The sequence below is a fragment of the Castor canadensis genome, chromosome X (assembly GCF_047511655.1).
Source record: "Castor canadensis chromosome X, mCasCan1.hap1v2, whole genome shotgun sequence".
Lineage (NCBI taxonomy): Eukaryota > Metazoa > Chordata > Mammalia > Rodentia > Castoridae > Castor > Castor canadensis.
The window spans coordinates 82,617,379-82,640,521 of record NC_133405.1 but is presented as its reverse complement, the minus strand read 5'-3'; the positions used below and the strand labels follow the sequence as shown (position 1 = coordinate 82,640,521).

Below are 23,143 nucleotides of genomic sequence, written 5' to 3'. Positions count from 1 at the left end.
TTTAAGAGATTTTGTCTTAAGAGGGCAATATCAGTTTTCTTAAAAGTAATTGCTGAAGGAAATGTAGTATATTGATTGGATGCAATTTTTTTGAGCACCACTATGCATGTGACTTCTATTTTACCAGGATACAATGCAACTGTCCTGGCCTATGGGCAGACTGGATCTGGAAAAACTTATTCAATGGGAGGTGCATATACTTCAGAGCAAGAGAATGAACCAACAGTTGGGGTCATTCCTAGGGTAATACAAATGCTCTTCAAAGAAATTGATAAAAAGAGTGACTTTGAATTTACTCTGAAAGTGTCTTACTTGGAGGTAAGTGATTTATCTTTAGTTATTCTGAATTCAAAATTATCTTTGAGTACAGAAATAAATCCAAATCAGATTTTTTCTGGCATGACTCAGATTAGTAAATTGCATTTTTAGAAAATTGCATTTTAATAAATTGATAGGGAAAATTTACTGGCTCAGTTGGATCTGGCTTCTACCCAACTCTTTTTCTTATTAGAATCATCTATTTAATCTGATTGTTAGAGGAATTGGCATTGCCATATAAAAAGATGATAGAAATTCTTTAATTTTAGTTTGGCCTCTATTACTGATTCCCTATAGAGTGTACAGAAAAGTATTTGATTTCCCTTTTCTGTTTTGAAGCTTAAGTTATAATGCTGCTGCTTCACGAAGAACATTTTTCTGTCCATACTGGGGGTTGAACTCAGTGCCTCATGCTTGCTAGGTAGGTGCTCTACCACACTTGAGTCTCTCCACCAGCCTTCATGTAGAATATTATTAAAAATCAGGTGAAATATTGAGTAAGTGGTGATAAATTGTGTGTTTGACAGATATTTATTGAGCACCTACTATGTGCCAAACCCTGTTCTAGGTACGTGGATATATCAGATACTTGGTAGGTAACAGTGGACAAAATAGACAGGAATTTGTATTCTAGTGTTTATCACTATACAAGTAGATTGGCCAATTACATCTAACCTCAGTACACCAAAAATGCATGTGCAAATTTTTGGCTTCTGTGAAGCTAGCTCATTGGTTCCACAGCAGAGATGTCTTTAAGGAAGAATAATTCAACTTATGTAATTTAAGCATTTATATTATTTATGTAATATAAATTCTATGTGAATACTTTACCCAGGAGTTGAATCTCAGTTTTTTAGCTGGTATAGGAGTTATACAATTGGAAGAAGGGGCGTTAGACATCATTAAGATTAGCCTTTTTAAGTCTTGGCTAATCCAGTTATGGTCAAGGTAATTGAATATAAAGATATCTTGGGAACCTGGCATATTAAATAATAGCATCAGCATGGACTGGTAGAGTGGCTCAAGTAGTAGCATGCCTGCCGAGCAAGTGTGAGGACCAAAGTTCAAACCCCAGAACTTCCAAAAATAACCCATAAATAATAGCATCAGCAGTTACAGCAAATAAACATAGCACTTACAATGTGCTATGTACTTTAAGTACTTAAAGTTCTGCTTACTGTTGAAATATTAGTTACTACCTCTCCCTTTTGCTTCCCTTTCTCCCAACCTTTAATCTCCCTTCCCACAAGGACCCATTACTTACATTTTTAACAAAGTTGGTGAAGGTGGTGCTGTTTTGACACCATCAAGGAACAGAATTTGAGCATCCATATAACTTTTCCTGTGCTGCTATTCCCAAGAGACACTGTCTTAAAAGAGAAGTCTCAATTTAGTTACAAGTTATGCAAATTCATTCTTATTAACCATCAAACGATTGCATATAAGGTTAAGTCCTTTTCTTTTGTGGTGTTAGGGATTGAACTCAGGACCTTGCTTTAGGCAAGTGCTTTACCACTGAGCTATACCCCTGGTCCCTTAAAGTCCTTTCCTTATTTCTGAAAATAATACATGTTCATTGTAGACAAAGTTTTTTTTTTTCCTATGTCTCCCCATTCACAATAAAGACCAGGCACAGGGCCTGGGCTGAGGTGTATATGGGATAGGTTTACTTTGCCTCCTCTTTCTATACAGTCAGTATAAGAACACAGACTGGTAAGCACCAGGAGGCCTAGACAAAGTTTTAAATATAGAAAGACATAAAGTATTTTAAAATTACCCATGATCTTACCACCCAGAGATTACCACTATTAACATCTTTTTTTTGCCCTTTTGTTTTTAACAATATCAGATTTATAACGAAGAAATTTGGGATCTTCTGTGCCTGTCTCGTGAGAAAGCTTCTCAAATAAATATCCGGGAGGATCCTAAGGAAGGCATAAAGGTGTGTTTGTCTTTCATTTGATGTTATTACAAAGGCTGGGGACTACTGAAGTTTACATTATTTTTCTTTGTCACTTTGGATTTAAATAACTAACATCTGTCTTTCAGGTTTTGTGTGCCCTAATTCCCTTTGTTAACCTAGAATTCCTAGATGGGACCTCTTTTAGAAAGCAAGGAAGGAAGAGGGGGGAAGGAAGGAGGGGGGACTCATTCAGTTTAATCACTGTTTTGTTACTTCTTGAAGGAATATTAATATCAATTAAACATTTATTAATTTTTTAGAGTTCTGAGGCTGAGCTATACAGTATAGCAGCCACAAGTGACCATTTAAACTTACTTTAATTAAAGCTAAATAAAGTCAATAGCTCCATGTGACTTCTGACTGTCATGTTGAACAGCATAGATACAGGATATATCCATGATCATAGACAATTCTGTTGGACAGCATTTTAACACTGTGCTAGGGTCTGGGATGATATAAAAAAGTGAAAAAATTAAATACGAAAATTTAAAAATTCATAATGCCATAGGAAGAAGAGACCACTTATTTGAGAACCTCTGCCACATGGTATAGATGCATAGCTTGAGTATTCAGGAAGCTGGAAGTGGGTGAGAACAGGTAGTATAGACTTGGGAAAATTCAGAGAAATCTCTTGACCATCTCCTTCTCCTCTTCCTCTTCACAAAGAAAGAGGAGGGTTGAAGGTTAGGAGTATTGATACGGGACAAATACCTGTGCCTCTGAGTCTTTTTTCCTTCTGGATCATTATGTTTTTAGCCAGGTACTAAAGCAAGACTTGAAGTATCAGGCCTGATAAGCTTGGAATACAGGAAGATAATTTGGATAATGGGTATGAGAAACCTGGGCAAAATATATGCTATCACCAGAAATAATGTTAGCACCACACTACCTTTTGACCCTGTTCCAAGATCTTTTATATACTTCATGCTAAGGCAAGAATTAAATCCCAGGCATTGTTTGAGGTGAGATGTGCAATTCAAAGAAATGTGTGTTCCTGACACAAACTGGGGTGGGTAAGGACAATTATAAACATTTTTCAGGTGGGATAGATGGAATTTAAGGGAGTAGAGAAAAGAACTAAGGATATTCTTTTAGTAAGTAATAGCTTCAGTGGGAAAGCAAAAAAGCCTAGACCAGTCTGTCTGGATTAGAGGGTTTGGGCTGAGAAGTAACAGATCTGTTAGGACTGAATAGTGAAGTCAGCCTAATGAGCTTTTTTGAAATCCCTGTGACAGTATGTAGCTATCCAATACTTCTGAATGAAAAGTTACTATGGATACTTTTACCTTATATCTATATTTAGGGGGAGATGGACTGGGTTTGAACTTAGGGCTTCGTGCTTGCAAAGCAGGCACGCTACTGCTTAAGCCACACCTCCAGTCCACTTTGCTGTGGTTATTTTGGAAACGGGATCTCATGAACTATTTGCCTAGGCTGGTCTTGAACTGCAGTTCTGATTTCAGCCTCCCAAGTAGCTAGGATTACAGGAGTGCGTCACCAGTGCCCCACCCAAGTTTTTATCTTATGTGTGTATCTCTCCAACTACATTAGCTCCTGGAGTTTAGAAGAGTATTTCTTAAGTCTCTTTGCATCCTTATTATCTAGGCACAGGGTTTAGTAATTTGGTGACATTTTAGGAAGCAAGATTTTTAGGAAGACTGAATGAAAATGTATTGAAAAGGAGGAAGACCAGGATGAAGACCAGTTGGGGAAACTGTTGCCTTATTTTTCAGACATGAAATAATACAGGTCTGGACTCAGCAAGTAGATTTGGAAAGGAAAGGGAAGCAATTGATTCAAAAGAAGAATGACTAGGAGTTAATGATAATGAGATATGAAGAAATGGGAGGAGTTAAAAGTGATCTGAAGGGTTTTCTTCAGCAGTATTGGGGTTTGTACTCAGGGCCTACTGCTTGTTAGACAGGTGCTCTAATACGTGAGCCTCTCCATCAGCTGATCTGAAGTTTTGAGAATATGAGAATAGAGATATAGAAATGGAAAATTAGTAGAGATAATCAGTACTAGTGGAAGGAACGAGTTTTGTTTATATTAACTGATTCCAAAGTATAAGTAGCAGGCAGCTAGAAATAGAGGGACACAGATACTAGAAATTAGGGACACAGATACAGATTTGGGAGCTATTGGAGCTAGAAGGGACTTCATAATAATCTAGTCTTATCAACCCCCCCCCCAGAAATTCCAAGAGATTTTAACATGTATAAGGTCTCAAGTCGATACAGTATCAAGCCTGAGACCTTATTTTCCTGGCTTCTTAATCCAGTGAAAACTGTACCATGCTGTTTTCTCTAGTGAGGTATATAATGGGTCAGAGGTACAGGAAGGAGCACGGAGGAGAAAGGAACAGAGAAATACCAGAGCCGCGTATGTTATGCTTGCTGTGCTTTGGGGCCAAAGTTTACTTCCATTTAGGGCTCCCTGGAAGTCACCTAGTCATTCTTACCCTAAAATCTAGAGATCTTCTCTAGCTCTAGTATTGGTTGGAACCCAACATTGAAGTTCCTAGGGAAGATGACAGATCTTGGTTTTCAAACGTCTTCACAGAGTTGCTAGTTTGAAAGTCCTCATTTCCATGGCTGTTCTATTCATTGAGGTTCTAGGAATATCAAGACCTTTTTTGTAAACCACCAATCTCTATGTTTGTGATTGTGTATTTGTAGTATGAATCATAAGGAAATTTTTTCTTTCCTGGAATTAGATTATGGGACTCACTGAGAAGACTGTTGTAGTTGCCTCAGATACAGTTTCCTGTTTGGAGCAGGGCAACAACTCAAGAACTGTGGCCTCTACAGCTATGAATTCCCAGTCATCCCGATCTCATGCCATCTTTACAATCTCCATAGAGCAAAGAAAGAAAAATGACAAGTAAGTAATAATTTCAAGAGTCAAGGTTTTTTATGTTAATTCTATGAATTAACTGGGCTTTTTCTTCAACTGATTTCACAAATCATCAGACAGCAGTATTGTGAGCATTAGTGACCAATGGAAATGTTTTCACTGAGTTGCAAGAAAACTAGAGCTGGCAGGTCAGCTTTGATACTCAACTATTCTCAACCATGTGTGTTATTCTCACTTGTTTTCCTGTGATTATCACAGAAATAGCAGCTTTCGCTCCAAGTTGCATCTTGTTGACCTTGCTGGATCAGAAAGACAAAAGAAAACCAAGGCTGAAGGAGATCGTCTAAAAGAAGGTAAGATGAATTAAATTGTAAATAAAAACTTCTATGCTCTTATTAATGTTTTGACTGGATTATTTCAGATCACGTTCTTCTAGTAGCTGCAATTGAAGTTTGAGACTGATTTCAGAAATGGTGAAAAATTATTTCTTTCCCTTGCACTCATTCTCTAATTCAGGTATGGGATTTGGATCTGGCCTTTGATTTGACTTCATGTGATCCAGGCAACTTTTAGTTTAAGTCTTAGTTTTGTTTCATTTTACCCCCAGTCACTTACAATAAATATTTTGATTCTGTCATTCCAAATATTTACTATCCCTTGCAAATGCTGTCACTTATAAACCTTACCAGTACAGTTTCCATATCTGCATTTAAGTTGGATTTACATGATAAAGCTCCTAGACTAGAAAAACCTTATAGTGAATGTAATTAGAAAACTTCATCTAGCATAACCTGGTGATCTGCATACTTTGAGAATGATCCATTAAATGATTATTAACCTTTCTAACAAAAATTAACATGCAGCTCCTATTCTTCAATTTTCCTTTCCTTATTTTTTTTTCTGGTACTGGGTTTTGAACTCAGGGCTTTGTGCTTGCTAAGCAGGTGCTTTATTACTTGAGCCACTCCGCCAGCCCTTTCTTGTGTTGGGTATTTTCTTTTTATTGTTTTATTAATCATATGTGCATACAAGGCTTGGGTCATTTCTCCACCCTGCCCCCACCCCCTCCCTTACCACCCACTTCGCCCCCTCCCTCTTCCCCCACCCCCTCAATACCCGGCAGAGACTATTTTGCCCTTATCTCTAATTTTGATGAAGAGAGAGTATAAGCAATAATGGGACGGAACAAGGGTTTTTGCTGGTTGACATAAGGATGGCTATGCAGTGAGTTGACTCACATTAATTTCCTGTGCATGTGTGTTACCTTCTAGGTTAATTCTATTTGATCTAACCTTTTCTCTAGTTCCAGGTCCCCTTCTCCTATTGGCCTCAGTTGCTTTTAAGGTATCTACTTTACTTTCTCTGCTTTAAGAGCAACAAATGCTAGCTATTTTTTAGATGTCTTGCCTATCCTCACCCCTCCCTAGTGTGCTCTCCCTTTTATCGTGTGCTCAAAGTCTAATCCCCTTGTTGTGTTTGCCCTTGATCTAATGTCCACATATGAGGGACAACATACGATTTTTAGTCTTTTGGGCCAGGCTAACCTCACTCAGAATGATGTTCTCCAATTCCATCCATTTACCAGCAAATGATAACATTTCGTTCTTCTTCATGACTGTGTAAAATTCCGTTGTGTATAGGTACCACATTTTCTTAATCCATTTGTCAGTGGTGGGGCATCTTGGCTGTTTCCATAACTTGGCTATTGTGAATAGTGCCGCAATAAATGTGGGTGTGCAGTGCCTCTGGAGTAACCCGTGTCACAGTCTTTTGAGTATATCCCCAAGAGTGGTATTGCTGGAGCAAATGGTAGATCAATGTTTAGCTTTTTAAGTAGCCTCCAAATTTTTTTCCAGAGTGGTTGTACTACTTTACATTCCCACCAGCAGTGTAAGAGGGTTCCTTTTTCCCCACATCCTCGCCAACACCTGTTGTTGGTGGTGTTGCTAATGATGGCTATTCTAACGGGTGAGGTGGAATCTTAGTGTGGTTTTAATTTGCATTTCCTTTATTGCTAGAGATGGTCAGCATTTTTTCACGTGTTTTTTTGGCCATTTGAATTTCTTCTTTTGAGAAAGTTCTGTTTAGTTCACTTGCTTATCTCTTTATTGGATCATTAGTTTTGGGAGAATTTAGTTTTTTAAGTTCCGTATATATTCTGGTTATTAGTCCTTTGTCTGATGTGTAGCTGGCAAATATTTTCTCCCACTCTATGGGTGTTCTCTTCAGTTTAGAGACCATTTCTTTTGATGAACAGAAGCTTTTTAGTTTTATGAGGTCCCATTTATCTATGCTATTTCTTAGATGCTGTGCTGCTGGGGTTTCATTGAGAAAGTTCTTACCTATACCTACTAACTCCAGAGTATTTCCTACTATTTCCTGTATGAACTTTAGAGTTTGGGGTCTGATGTTAAGATCCTTGATCCATTTTGAGTTAATATTGGTATAGGGTGATATACATGGATCTAGTTTCAGTTTTTTGCAGACTGCTAACCAGTTTTCCCAGCAGTTTTTGTTGAAGAGGCTGCTTTTTCTCCATCGTATATTTTTAGCTCCTTTGTCAAAGACAAATTGGTTATAGTTGTATGGCTTCATAGATCTGAGTCCTCTATTCTGTTCCACTGGTCTTCATGTCGGTTTTTCTGCCAGTACCATGCTGTTTTTATTGTTATTGCTTTGTAATATAGTTTTGAAGTCAGGTATCGTGATACCTCCAGCATTGTTCTTTTGACTGAGTATTGCCTTGGCTATTCGTGGCCTCTTGTGTTTCCATATAAATTTAACAGTAGATTTTTCAATCTCTTTAATGAATGTCATTGGAATTTTGATGGGAATTGCATTAAACATGTAGATTACTTTTGGGAGTATAGACATTTTTACTATGTTGATTCTACCAATCCATGAGCATGGGAGATCTCTCCACTTGCTGTAGTCTTCCTCACTCTCTTTCTTCAGAAGTTTATAGTTTTCCTTGTAGAGGTCATTCACATCTTTTGTTAGGTTTACACCTAGGTATTTGATTTTTTTTGAGGCTATTGTACATGGAATTGTTTTCGTACATTCTTTTTCAGTTTGCTCATTGTTATTGTATAGAAATGCTAATGATTTTTCTATGTTGATTTTATATCCTGCTAACTTGCTGTAGCTATTGATGGTGTCTAGGAGCTTCTGAGTAGAGCTTTTTTGGTCCTTAAGATATAGGATCATGTTGTCTGCGAATAGGGATATTTTGACAGTTTCTTTACCTATTTGTATTCCTTTTATTCCTTCTTCTTGCCTAATTGCTCTGGCTGGGAATTCCAGTACTATGTTGAATAGGAGTGGAGATAGTGGGCATCCTTGTCTAGTTCCTGATTTTAGAGGGAATGGTTTCAGTTTTTCTCCATTAAGTATAATGCTGGCTGTAGTTTTGTCATATATAGCTTTTATAATGTTGAGGTACTTTCCTTCTATTCCTAGTTTTCTTAGAGCTTTTATCATGAAATGGTGTTGGATCTTATCGAAGGCTTTTTCTGCATCTATTGAGATGATCAAGTGGTTTTTGTCTTTTCTCCTGTTAATGTGGTTCATTACGCTTATTGATTTTCGTATGTTGAACCACCCCTGCATTCCTGGGATGAAGGCTACTTGGTCATGGTGAATAATCTTTTTGATGTGTTGTTGAATTCAGTTTGTCATTATTTTGTTGAGGATTTTTGCATCAGTGTTCATTAAGGAGATTGGCCTATAGTTCTCCTTTTTGGAGGTGTCTTTGCCTGGTTTTGGGATAAGTGTAATACTGGCTTCATAAAATGTGTTAGGCAGTTTTCCTTCCCTTTCTATTTCGTGGAACAGTTTAAGGAGGGTTGGTATCAGTTCTTCTTTAAAGGCCTGATAGAATTCAGCAGAGAATCCATCAGGTCCTGGACTTTTCTTTTTGGGGAGACTCTTGATTGCTGCTTCAATTTCATTTTGTGTTATAGATCTATTCAGGTGATTAATTTCCTCTTGGTTCAGTTTTGGGTGATCATATGTATCTAGAAATCTGTCCATTTCTTTAAGATTTTCAAATTTATTTGAATATAGGTTCTCAAAGTAGTCTCTGATGATTTCCTGGACTTCCATGGTGTTTGTTGTCATCTCCCCTTTTGCATTCCTGATTCTACTAATTTGGGTTTTTTCTCTCCTCATTTTAGTCAGGTTTGCCAGGGGTCTGTCGATCTTGTTTAATTTTTTGAAGAACCAACTTTTTGTTTCATTAATTCTTTGTATGGTTTTTTTGGTTTCTATTTCATTGATTCCAGCTCTTATTTTTCTTATTTCTCTCCTTCTATTTGTTTTGGGATTTGCTTGTTCTTGTTTTTCTAGGAGTTTGAGATGTATCATTAGGTCATTGATTTGGGATCTGTCAGTCTTTTTAATATATGCACTCATGGCTATGAACTTTCCTCTCTGGACTGCCTTTGCTGATATGTTGTGTTTTCATTTTCATTGACTTCAAGGAACTTTTTAATTTCCTCTTTTATTTCATCAATGACCCATTGTTCATTAAGTAATGAGTTATTCAGTTTCCAGCTGTTTGCATGTGTTTTGTCTTTACTTTTGTTGTTGAGTTCTAGTTTTATTGCATTGTGATCAGATAGTATGCATGGTATAATTTCTATTTTCTCATATTTGCTGAGGCTTGCTTTTGCCCTAGGATATGTTCTATTTTGGAGAAGGTTCCATGGGCTGCTGAGAAGAATGTATATTGTGTAGAAGATGGATGAAATGTTCTGTAGACATCAAGTAGGTCCAGTTGATCTATTGTATATTTTAGATCTTGGATTTCTTTATTGATTTTTTTGTTTGGATGACCTATCTATTGATGATAATGGGGTGTTCAAGTCTCCCACAACCACTGTATTGGAGTTAATTTATGCTTTTAGGTCTTTCAGGGTATGTTTGATGAAGTTGGGTGCGTTGACATTGGGTGCATACAGGTTGATGATTATTATTTCCTTTTGGTCTATTTCCTCTTTTATTAGTATGGAATGTCCTTCTTTATCTCGTTTGATCAATGTAGGTTTCAAGTCTACTTTGTCAGAGATTCCTGCCTGTTTTCAGGGGCCATTGGCTTGGTAAATCTTCCAGCCTTTCATCCTAAGCCTATGTTTATTTCTGTCGGTGGGATGGGTCTCCTATAAGCAACAAATTGTTGGATCTTCCTTTTTAATCCATTTCGTCAAACGGTGCCGTTTGATGGGTGAATTAAGTCCGTTAACATTAAGTGTTAGTACTGGTAGGTATGTGGTGATTCCTGTCATTTAGTTGTCTTAGTTGTTTGAAGGTTTGATTGTGTGTACCTAAGTTGAGGTTACTCTCTACTTTCTTGCTTTTTCTTTTCCTGTAGTTTGGTGCTGCCTGTCCTTTCACGGATATGCTGGGTTTCACTTTCTGTGTGCAGAATCCCTTGAAGAATCTTTTATAGTGGTGTCTTTGTGGTCACATATTGTTTTAGCTTCTGCGTATCATGGAAGACTTTTACTGCTTCATCCAGTTTGAATGTTAGTTTTGCTGGATAGAGTATCCTGGGGTTGAAGTTACTTTCATTCAGTGCCCAGAAGATCTCACCTCACGCTCTTCTTGCCTTTAATGTTTCTGTTGAGAAGTCTGCTGTGATTTTGATGGGTTTACCTTTGTATGTTATTTGTTTTTTCTCTCTTACAGCCTTCAATATTGTTTCCCTAGTTTCTGAACTTGTTGTTTTAATGATGATATGTTGTGGGGTAGTTCTATTTTGATCTGGTCTGTTTGGTGTCCTGTAGGCCTCTTGCATCTGTATGGGACTATCTTTGTGTAGATTTGGGAAATATTCTGTTATTATTTTGTTGAATATATTACTCATTCCCTTTGCTTGCACCTCTTCTCCTTCTTCGATGCCCATGATTCTCAAGTTTGGTCTTTTGATGGAGTCGGTGAGTTCTTGCATTTTCTTTTCACAGGTCTTGAGTTTTTTAATTAATAGTTCTTTGGTTTTTCCTTTAATTACTGTTTCATCTTCGAGTTCTGAGATTCTGTCTTCTGTTTGTTCTATTCTGCTGGATCAGCCTTCCGTTTTGTTTTGCAGTTCTGTTTCGTTCTTTTTTCTGAGGTTTTCCATATCCTGGGCGGTTTCCTCTTTAATGTTGTCTATTTTTGTCCTGAGTTCATTTATTTGTTTATTAATTTTGTTCTCTGTTTCACTTTGGTGTTTATACAGTGCTTCTATGGTTTCCTTTATTTCTTCTTTTGCTTTTTCCAATTCTGTATTTTTGTTGTCTTGGAATTTCTTTTTTTTTTTTTTCATTTTTCTTTTATTATTCATATGTGCATACAAGGATTGGTTCATTTCTCCCCACTGCCCCCACCCCCTCCCTTACCACCCACTCCGCCCCCTCCCTCTCCCCCTCCTCAATACCCAGCAGAAACTATTTTGCCCTTATTTCTAATTTTGTTGTAGAGAGAGTATAAGCAATAATAGGAAGGAACAAGGGTTTTTGCTGGTTGAGATAAGGATAGCTATACAGGGCATTGGCTCACATTGATTTCCTGTGCGTGGGTGTTACCTTCTAGGTTAATTCTTTTTGATCTAACCTTTTCTCTAGTACCTGTTCCCCTTTTCCTATTGGCCTCAGTTGCTTTAAGGTATCTGCTTTAGTTTCTCTGCGTTAAGGGCAACAAATGTTAGCTAGTTTTTTAGGTGTCTTACCTATCCTCATCCCTCCCTTGTGTGCTCTCGCTTTTATCATGTGCTCAAAATCCAGTCCCCTTGTTGTGTTTGCCCTTGATCTAATGTCCACATATGAGGGAGAACATACGATTTTTGGTTTTTTGAGCCAGGCTAACCTCACTCAGAATGATGTTCCCCAATTCCATCCATTGGAATTTCTTAAGTGTCTTCTGTACAGTTTGGTTAACCCTATCCAGTATCATCTCTATAAAATTCTCATTGAGTACCTGTAGTATGTCTTCTTTTAAATTATTCTTGTCGGCTACATTGGGTTCTTTGGCATAGTTTATCTTCATTTTGTTGGAGTCTGGATCTGAGTATCTGTTTTCTTCATTTCCCTCTGGGGTCTGTACTAATTTTTTGCTGTGGGGAAACTGGCTTGCCTATTTTTTCTGTCTTCCCATCATTGCCCTTGGTGTTGTTATTGTCCCTGTACTGTGTGCAATTAAGTATTTCTAGTTTGTAATAATAACAATGGTAATATTTAGAATGGAAGGGTGAGAGGAAATGGAAAGCAAGAAGTTAAAGAAAAAGGGAAAAACAAACAAGTAGGAAAAAACAAAACAAGGAATCAAACAAAAATGTTTCAAAGGTATAAACAGGGAACATTGGTATACTAATTGACAGTAAGCTGAACAGGCCTTAGAGAGACATAGAGAGGATTGAAAATAAAAAAACAAAAAGAATAAAGATAAGAATAAAAATAAAATATAAGTAAATGAAAGAAATATATATATATATATAATAAAACAAAATGAAAAATAGAAAATAAAAAAAATTTAAAAAAAAACCTCCAAGTTCAAATGCAATGAAGTTTCAGTCTTAATAATTTGGGTGTCTGTCTCAGTCTCCATTCCTGGAGATGGTGCCTCAGATGTTGTTCTGTAGTTGTCTCATCAAAGGGGATGCATAAAGTAGAACAAAACTGCACAAAAAAACCCCACAAAGTGTCCCAAGTTCAAATGCAATACAGTTTCAGTAGGTTTTTCAGCATGCAGTTATAGTTGGTTGTTTTCTCATCAAAGGTAGGAAGAGAGAAAAAATAAAGTGTCTGGAGACAGTTCTGTGAATGGCTATCTGCGGCTGTGGCTTGCCCGCCTGCTGCTGTCAGCCTGCTGTAGCTGGAGGTGTTATTTATGCAGATCTCTGGGGTGCTCTTAACACTCACCTTGCCCTTCAGGCTTTGTTTACTCAGAGTTCTTCTGTGTGTGAGCTGCTGCTACAAGCTTTCCCCTTTCCAAGCACACCGGGGGAGGTGACACTGCACCCACTTTCTCTGGCCTTTGTGTTTATTTATAGCTCACTTGGGAAGTGTGTGTTCCCCCCTGTCCTGTGGAGTTTTCCTCCCACCACCACTTTCACAAGCTTTCCCGCTCCTCATTGCTGTGTGGTGCTGCTGCTCCCGCCAGCCACCATGTTTGTTTACAGATCACATGGGAGGTGGGTGTTTCCCCCTCTCTTGTGGAGTTTTCCTCCCTCCACCACTCTCACAAGCTTTCCCGCTCCTGGTTGCTGGACGCATTCCCTCACTCCGGCCAGAGCCTCTCCGGCCCAGCCTGGCTTGTTTATTCACAGTTACAGGAAGGATTCCCTTCCCGCCCTCTTCGGCGCTCAGTGCATCCCACCCTCTTTCCCACATGTCTTTATTCTTATTGCTTATTACTCATTTTCTCTTTTTTCCCCCAGGTGGAGGTCATTCTGTCCAGGGGGCTATGCTGATCTGGCCCAGGGTTGTCTTTGGGAGTACCGTGGTACTGCTAAGCTCATCTTGTCCGCTTCTTCCTAAGCCGTCTGGGTGTGGGCGGCTGGCGGCCCGGGGGTCCTCCTGGTTTCTCCCGTTTAACATGAAGTGGAGATTCTCTGCATCGGTTAGATGTGTGGAGGGGTCAAAGTTTTGCCTCTTCTTGGTGGTTTTGCCTGCAAGGTGTGTCTCCAGCGTCTCTCCAAGATTTCACTATAGGAGGCAGGCTTTCTGCTTACTCCCTCTAGCCGCCATCTTGGAATCCATCTTGGTATTTTCGAAAAAGGGTCTCACAAACTATTTGTCCAGGCTGGCTTCGAACCGTTGTCCTCTGATCTCTGCCTCCTGAGTAGCTAGGATTATAGGCATGAGCCACTGGCACCCAGCTTTTAGTTTTCTTATTAAGGATCTTATAAAAGATTTTTCTCAATGCCTTGCTAAGTCGAGATTTACCACGTGTACTGTATTTCTCATAGCTACCAGCTTAGTAAGAGTACAAAAAAAGAACTAAGGATTAGCCTCGATTAACTTTTGCAACCTATCCTTGCAATAATCCATTGTAGAGTTACATCAAATTTACAGGTCTATGTTTTATGGAATTAGCCTTTTTTTTTTTTGAACGTCAAATTATATCTGCCCATTCTTCTGGAGCATCTTTTTCCATGATTCCTCAAAGATCATTGACATAGCTTCAGTAGTCTTATTTGAAATTACCCTCAGTTCCCTTGGCTGTTATTCATCTGGTCCAAGATATTAGAACTGTTATTGAAGTAGTTGGGTTCTCACTACTACTTTCCTCATATTGAGCTTCAGTTCCCCCTGGGAACTGATAAAGCAGGAAAAAAAATTTTAACCTCTTTGTTATTTATCATTATTATACTGCTGGCACGGGGCACAGACCTATTCCTTCTTCAGCTTTTTGTTCTGAATGTATTTAAAATGCCCCTTTTTAATTTTACAAAGTAGCTATGTTCACAGAGTTGTGAAGGCATTACCATAGCCTAATTTTAGAACATTTTGTCACTCCAGTGAGAGGCACCATGCCCACTAGCACTCATTCCCCATTCCCACCTAAGTTAATGATCAGCTAATGATTGGTCACAGATTTCCTTTAATGCCTTAAACCTATAAATCTTCCACCATTTGCCTAGGACTTTGTACATGGTGGGATGAAGGCGTGTCTTCAATGCTCAGATACTTTACAACTCTGCCTTAGCATTCATTTCCTGCTCACTTGAGCAGGTCTCAAAGTCAGCCCGAGATGCAAGATTTCAGGTGTTTTAGATCTTTCATGACCACACACATAGCCCTGCACATGCATATGGCTTTCTAGAGCTCCAGAAATATAATCTGAACTTTCTAAAGTCCTCTATTCATTCCCCAGGTCTTCTTTTTAAGCTTTGGGTGGGTTTTTGTTTGACTGTCGTTATTAGGTTTTGTGTGTTATCTAAACCAGATGTTTTTTATGCATATGTGTATATATGTATAGTAATATATTTTTTTAAATCCTGGCATTGCTAAATTATTTCCTTTTAATTACACAAGTAATATATGAATTAACTCCTAGTATAAAAATACAAACAATACAGATGAAGATAAAAAAAATCCCCCTTGATTTATCTACCACCTAATCCTAATTCAGAGGTAACCACTTTCACCTGCTTATTGGGTATCATTCAAGAGTTTTTTGCATACATATATTTTTATTGGGAGTTTTGTGTTTTTAAACTCCATACTATTTTATCTCTTACTGATATATCTTTGAGATCTTTTTATATCAGTATATGTAAGTCTGCCTCATTTTAAAAAAAATTGCTATAGCTGATTCCTTATTGTTCAGAATCTACCTCATTTATTCCTTTTTTTTTTTAATTTTTCTTTTCTGTGACAAGGTCTTGCTATGTTGCCCAGTCTGTCCTCAAACTCCTGGGCTCAATTGATCCTCTGCCTCCCAAATAGCTGGGAGTATAGGCCTGACTTATTTCCATTTTGATTGAAATTTCAGTTGTCCAATTTCTGCCTAATGCAAAATTATATCTTGTACATGATATGCACATGAGAGTGTTCTCTAGATTGTGTACCTGGAAGAAGAATTGGTAGGCTGAAGGGTACACACATTTGAGATATTAAATACTGCTAAATATTACCCTCCAAAATGTCTGCCTCAATGTTTACTCCATTTACAATGGGAGTGATCCATTTATAATGGGAGTGAATTGGGAATGTATGAGAATATGTTTCCCTATACTGCTGACATAATTGGATATTATGGACCTTTTTATTTTTGCCTATACTTAATATTGCATATTATTCTGAAATGCTTATATTTCCCTAATTACTTGGGGTATGGACTATTTCATGTTATTGGCTGTTTCTCTTTCCATTTCTATGAATTACCTGTTCATGTTCTTTGCTTTTTTCTTTCATGTTGTATTCTTCTTCTTGATTTGTAGAAGTTTATTTTGGGTATTAATATTTTGTTGCAAAAATTACATATATTTCTCAGCCTTATTTTAAGCTACTCTTTCTTTCTCTGTCTTACTTACTCTCTCTTTCTATCTCTCTCATCTTTTTTGGTAGTACTCAGGTTTGAACTCAGGGCCTTGACTTGCTAGGCAGGCACTGAGTCACTTGAGCCACATCTCCAGTACCCCCTTATTTCATTTTCTCACATTCTCTTTTGCTTTTTTTCCTTTCTCTCCCTTCTCTCCCTTTCTCTTTCTCTCCCTCCCTTCCTTCCTCCCTCCCTGACTCCTTCTCTCCCTTTCCTTTTTTTTTTTGGTAGTACTGGGGTTTGCTCTCAGGACCTTGTGCTTGGTAGGCAGGTGCTCTATCACTTGAGCCACTCCACCAGCCCCCTTCTTTTCCTTTTTTAAGATATGGAGTCTTCTTGATGTATACTCCAGGTCTCAAACCTCAAAGTCACAATTCTGCCTCGGTCTCCTTAGTGTTGGGATTAAAACCATGTGCTACCATGCCAGGCTTCAGCCTTATTTTTTTTTATTGTTTTATTATTCATATGTGCATACAAGGCTTGGGTCATTTCTCACCCCTGCCCCCACCCCCTCCCTTACCACCCACTCTGCCCCCTCCCTCTCCCCCCACCCCCTCAATACCCAGCTTAAACTATTTTGCCCTTATCTCTAATTTTGTTGAAGAAAGAGTATAGGCAATAATAGGAAGGAACAAGTGTTCCTGGTTGAGATAAGGATAGCTATACAGGGAGTTGACTCACATTAATTTCCTGTACATGTGTGTTGCCTTCTAGGTTAATTCTTTTTGATCTAACCTTTTCTCTAGTTCCTGTTGCTTTCCTATTTGCCTCAGTTGCTTTTAAGGTATCTGCTTTAGTTTCTCTGCATTAAGAGCAACAAATGCTAGCTAATTTTTTAGGTGTCTTACCTATCCTCACCCCTCCCTTGTGTGCTCTCGCTTTTATCATGTGTTCAAAGTCCAATCCCCTTGTTGTGTTTGCCCTTGATCTAATGTCCACATATGAGGGAGAACATATGATTTTTGGTCTTTTGGGCCAGGCTAACCTCACTCAGAATGATGTTCTCCAATTCCATCCATTTACCTGCAAATGATAACATTTCGTTCTTCTTCATGGCTGCATAAAATCCCATTGTGTATAGATACCACATTTTCTTAAACCATTCATCAGTGGTGGGGCATCTTGGCTGTTTCCATAACTTGGCTATTGTGAATAGTGCCGCAATAAACATGGGTGTGCAGGTGCCTCTGGAGTAACCTGTGTCACAGTCTTTTGGGTATATCCCCAAGAGTGGTATTGCTGGATCATATGGTAGATCAATGTTTAGTGTTTTAAGTAGCCTCCCAATTTTTTTCCAGAGTGGTTGTACTAGTTTACATTCCCACCAACGGTGTAAGAGGGTTCCTTTTTCCCCACATCCTTGCCAACACCTGTTGGTGGTGGTGTTGCTCATGATGGCTATTCTAACAGGGGTGAGGTGGAATCTTAGTGTGGTTTTAATTTGCATTTCCTTTATTGCTCGGGTTGGTGAGCATTTTTTCATGTGTTTTTTGGCCATTTGAATTTCTTCTTTTGAGAAAGTTCTGTTTAGTTCACTTGCCCATTTCTTTATTGGTTCATTAATTTTGGGAGAATTTAGTTTTTTAAGTTCCCTATGTATTCTGGTTATCAGTCCTTTGTCTGATGTGTAGCTGGCAAATATTTTGTCCCACTCTGTGGGTGTTCTCTTCAGTTTAGAGACCACTTCTTTTGATGAACAGAAGCTTTTTAGTTTTATGAGGTCCCATTTATCTATGCTATCTCTTAGTTGCTGTGCTGCTGGGTTCAGCCTTATTTTTTAACTTTGTTAATCTGTTTTGATCATCTCCTGTGTGTGTATGTTTCTTCCTATATGTTTTCTTCCCTTTTTTTGAATATATAAAATTGGCTACTCTAGGAGTAATAGCCTTCACCCTTTTCAGCTTTACTGAGTTATAATTGACAAATAAAAGTCAGGTGCCTGTGACTCATGCCTCTACTCCTGGCTACTCAGGAGGCAGAAATCGAGGATTGCAGTTCAAGGCAGCCCAAACAAATAGTTCACAAGTCCCTATCTCAAAAAATACCAAATAAAACAGGGTCGACTGAGTGGCTCAATTGGTAGAACAACTGCCTAGCAAGTGTGAGGCCCTGAGTTCAATCCCAATACTGACAAAAAATTTTACATATTTAAGTTAGACAATGGGATGTTTTGATATATGTGTCCACTATCAAGCTAATTAATATAGCCATCATCTCATATAGTTATCACATACACATACACACATATAGTGTTGCTAGGGTTTGAACTGAGGATCTTATGCTTGCTAGGCAAGTGCTCTACCACTTTGAGTCACACTTCCAGCCCTAAATATATTTTTTCTTGAAATAAAATTTCTGTACAATAAAATACACATAATTTAAATGCTCAGTTTTGGTAATTGATTATACTCCTGTATCTAGCACCCAAAACATGGTATGAAATATGAAACATTTCTGTTTCAGAAAGCCCCCTTGTACCTCTTTCCAGTCAATTCATCCTTCCCCCATTCTACTCCAGGCAATCACTTTTTGACTTATGACACCATAGATTAATTTTTCACCTTCTTAGATATCATATAAACGGGATGATATAATAACGTGTGAGTGTGTGTGTATGTGTGAGCGTGTGCCTGCCTTCTTTTACTCAATATGTTGTTGGGGTTTTTTGTGTGTTTGCTTTGGGTTTTGGGGATTGAACCCAGATTTTCGCACATGCTAATCAAGTAAGTGCTCTACCATTGAGCTACACCCTCTACCCGCCGTAACATTTTTAGATTTATTCATGTTCTTGCTTTTATTAGTTATTTGTTCCTTTGTGTTGTTCAACAATATTCCATTTTGTGATTATACTGCTATTTGTTTTCTACTCTCTTTTTGATGGAAAGTTGAGTTTTTTCCAATTTTTAGCAATTATGAAGAAGGATGTCCTGAACATTTGTATGTACGTCTTTTTGTGAATGCGCTATCATTTCTCTTGGGTACATACTTAGGAATTTAAGAGGGTAAATGTATGTGTAACTTTGTAAGAAAGTGACTAAAAGTTCTTGAACATGGTTTGTATCATTTTACACCCCAGCAGTGTATGACAATTCCATTTTCCATATCGTCATAAAAAATGTGTTCTTAGAAATTCCAGTGGATGTCAAATGGTATCTCATCATGGTTTTATTATTTTATTTTTATTTTTTGGCGTCACCAGCATTTGAATTCAGGGTCTCATACTTGTTAGGTAGGCACTCTGCCACTTCAGCTAGTTCTTCATCATGGTTTTAATTTGCATTTCGGACTATTCATGTATCTTTTTACCTTAAATGTTTGCTGAAATCTTTTGCTTGTTTAAAAAAATTAGTCGTTCATCTTCTTATCAATGATTTATAGTTATTTATATTTTCTCTATTTGAGTGGCAGGTGTATATGTTGCAAATATTTTTTTCTAATGTGTAGCTTGTCTTTTTTTTTTTTTTGGCAATACTGGGGTTTGAGCTCAGGGCCTCACACTTGCTACGCAAGCATTCTACCATTTGAGCTACTCCTCTAGCTATTTTTTTAATGGTGTCTTTTATGACCAGTAATTTTAATTTTTATGAAATCCAATTTATGGGGTTTTTTTAATGGCTGATGTTGGTGTCCTGTCCAAGGAGTCTGTCTAGTCTGATATTCTCCTATATTTCCTACTTGAAACGTCATAGTTTTAGCTTGTACATTTATAGTGTGCCTTGAATTAGTTTTTGGTATAAATGACATAGGGGTTGAGAATCATTTTCCCTCCATGTGGATATCCTATTGTTCTAGCACCATTGTTAAAAAGAAATTCCTTTGTTCATTGAATTGACTTGAGTGTACCATATGTGTGTGAGCTCTATTTCTAGATTCTATTCTGCCCTATAAATTAGTTGATTTGTTTATTCTTAGACCTTTTAATAAGTCTGGTTTATGGTGTGTCTTACTCTTTGGAAGGGAAAGTTCCCTTCACTTTTCATTTTTTAGAATTGTTTTGGTTATTTTCTATGAATTTTAGAATCAGGATTGTCAAAAACAATGAAAATCTTGGGGATTTTTATTGAGAACTTAAATCAATGAATAAAGGAAGGAAAATTTAGTCTTCTCATCTAGGAGCATGACCTTTCCACATTTAAATCTTCTTTTATTTAGTAAGGTTTGTAGTTTTCTTGATACTATATCTTGCTAGGCATATTCCAGAATATTATAATTTTGTTACTGTTTTCTATATCTCTATTTCTATTTTCTATTCCTGCCTAGGAAAAATGCTGTTTTTTTTTATTTTAGTCTTCTAATAAACTTACTGAATTGCTTTCTTAGTTTCTCATTGTTTATCACTTGAATTCCAAGATTTATAACTCACTTTTTTGTTGTTATTATTAAGGGGTTTTTTTTGGGGGGGGGTACTGGAGTTAAACTCAGGGCTTCAAGCTTGCAAAGCAGGTGCTCTGCCACTTCAGCCCCACCTCCAAGTCCATTTTATTCCTGTTATTTTGGAAATGGGGTCTCACGAACTATTTGCTTGCGGCTGGCCTCGTACTGCAATCCTCCTGATCTCGGCATCCCAAGTAGCTAGGATTACAGGTGTGAGCCACTGGCACCTGGCCTTATAACCACTTTTGTTATGGCCATAGTAGACATACTCATCTTTTGTTCTTTTTTTTAACTCTAACCAGAAAGTTGCTAATATTGCACCTTTAACTATCTACTGTACGTTTCTGGGAGATATCCCTTATCAAGTTAAGGAAGTAACTTTTTTTTCAAGTTTACAATTATATATTTTTAAAATAAGATAGTGTTGAGTTTTATCATTGATTAGAAAGTAATGCCCAGGTAGTTTTTCCTACATTATTGATAGAATGAGTTATAAAAATAATCTTTCTATAATTTCCTCAATTGACCATGAGAACTTAGTTCTTTCTTCACACTGCTGGATTTGATGTATTAGATTTAGGACTTTTACAAATTTGCTCCTATGAGGGAGGGGGATATAACTTTTTTGCATATGTGCTCTCCTTGTCTAGTTTTACATTTTCTGTGGGGTTTTTTTGGTGGGACTGGGGTTTGAACTTAGAGATTTGGACTTGCAAAGTGGGTGCTCTACTGTTTGAGCCACATCTCTAGCCCTATATTTTCTTTTGGTGGTACTGGAGTTTGAACTCAGGGCCTCACACTTGTTCAGCAGGCACTCTGTCACTTGAGCCACTCCATCAGCTCTCTTGTCTCATTTTAGCATGAAGGTTTTGCCAACTGTGTAAAATGAATTGTGAAGCTTTCCATTTTTTCTATGCTCTGATAGAGTTTTTATAACATGGGAAAGTGATTTATGTGTCAATAGATCTAAACAGTACAAGGTAGGATAGGCTTTGGGGTTGTTTTAATGTAGTAGTCCAACCACAGTATCAAAAACTTGGCTTTTTTATCTTTCTCTGCTCTGCCTTCATCCCTACCAGTTTCACTCCAAACCTGCCTTTTCTCAGGATAGAAAAATGAATTTTAAAAATCCAGATTTTTATATGTGTTTACTGTTTCGTAAAGGTGCAAGAGTGTCCCGTTTGGTGGCTCTCTCCAAGTGAGAAAGCTTCTTTCCCAGATGCCTCCAAAATTAGGCCAGATGCCTTCTTCCATGAACCAATATCTGTGCGTGAGAAATGGCATGTACTAGCTGACTTAGATCTGGGTTGCTTGAGACAATTGCTGTGGAAAGAGGGTTGGAATAACCTGATGCAATAATACAGTCATATTTTTGGAGTTTTATTGAAGATTTGATTTTTCATATTTTGAGCCAATTTTGGTAGTTTATATTTTTCTTAGAAAATTATTCATTTTGTCTAGATCCTCAAACTTATTGATATAATATTGCAAATAGCTTTACTTTAATCTTCTCTGTATCTGTAATTGTGTTTGCTATTTTGGTTCTTTATATGTTCTCTATTTTCTTTTATCACATTTGACAAATGTGTTCACTGTTTTTTCTGTTTTTTTTACTCTCTATTAAGGAATTCTTAGATTATTTTATATTCTTTCTATTCGTGAGTTGAAAACTATGTTCACTTCTGTTTTTTTTCTTATTTTTGGCAGTACTAGAGTTTGAACACGGGCCTCACACTTGCTAGGCGGGCACTCTACCACCTGAGCCACATTCCCAGCCCTTCTCTTTTCTTAAAAAAACAAACAAACAAAAAAACTTTACTCCTTACTCAAATATACAAAGAAGTCAGTATGGCAGTTTCAACAGTGATTAATTTATGACAAGCCTTATTTCATCTATATCCTATCTATTTGCTGTCTTTCATAATATTTCAAAACAAATACCAGATATCTTATTTATTTCAATTTGTATCCATAAAAATTATACTTACCTAAAAATTGACAATGATGTAATAATATCATGAAATATCTAACCTGTGTTCAAATCTCTAATTTGAATCTAAGCAATGTCCACACATTGCTTGATAAGTCTTTTAAGTCTGTTTTAACCTTTTGGTACCTCCTCCATCTCTCCTTACCCTTATTTATGTATTGAAGAATTTAGGTTGCTGTATAGAATTTCCCAAGTCTGAATTTCGCTGATTGTATATACATATAGTTTAACCTGTTTTTTTTTCTCTGTATTTCCTACAAATTTATAGTTAAATCTAGAGGTTTGAACTTATTCCTTTCACGTCATTGACTACTAGCCAACTGATTTACTTCTGCTCTGGTACTACAACCAATTTCCTTGACCTTTGTCACAGGACTCCCACCTGCCTTCTAAGTCCACTACCTTCAAAGTCTGCAGAACTAGACCTGGTCCCACCTTTCTACAACAGTTGTCTCATGCATGTTTTTTCTTAGGTTAGTCTCATTTATCTGCTTTCAGTCTGTCAGGGATTTTGAGCAGTTCCTGATCCACCAGTGATGAATTGACAAGTGGTTGGTGGCTTTCCCACTTGGCAGCATCTTTTTTTTTTGTGGTGGTGGTACTGGGCATCACACTTG

General features: G+C 37.5%; 1 protein-coding gene and 1 non-coding gene across 5 annotated transcripts in view; one reads left to right on the top strand and one right to left on the bottom strand.

Moving 5' to 3' along the window:
- The window catches only part of Kif4a (kinesin family member 4A), a 108,020-nt gene that overhangs the window by 4,625 nt on the left and 80,252 nt on the right, over nt 1–23,143 (top strand). For all 4 annotated transcript variants that reach the window (XM_074064475.1, XM_074064472.1, XM_074064474.1 and 1 more), the window contains 4 exons: nt 128–318; nt 2,168–2,260; nt 4,998–5,164; nt 5,396–5,490. In XM_074064475.1, the coding sequence (XP_073920576.1) occupies nt 128–318; nt 2,168–2,260; nt 4,998–5,164; nt 5,396–5,490 (546 nt within the window). The remainder of the gene's footprint in view (nt 1–127; nt 319–2,167; nt 2,261–4,997; nt 5,165–5,395; nt 5,491–23,143) is intronic.
- On the bottom strand, nt 1,919–2,048 carry LOC141420142 (small nucleolar RNA SNORA51). The gene has a single exon (XR_012444828.1). It is a non-coding gene; the product is annotated as a small nucleolar RNA SNORA51 (small nucleolar RNA).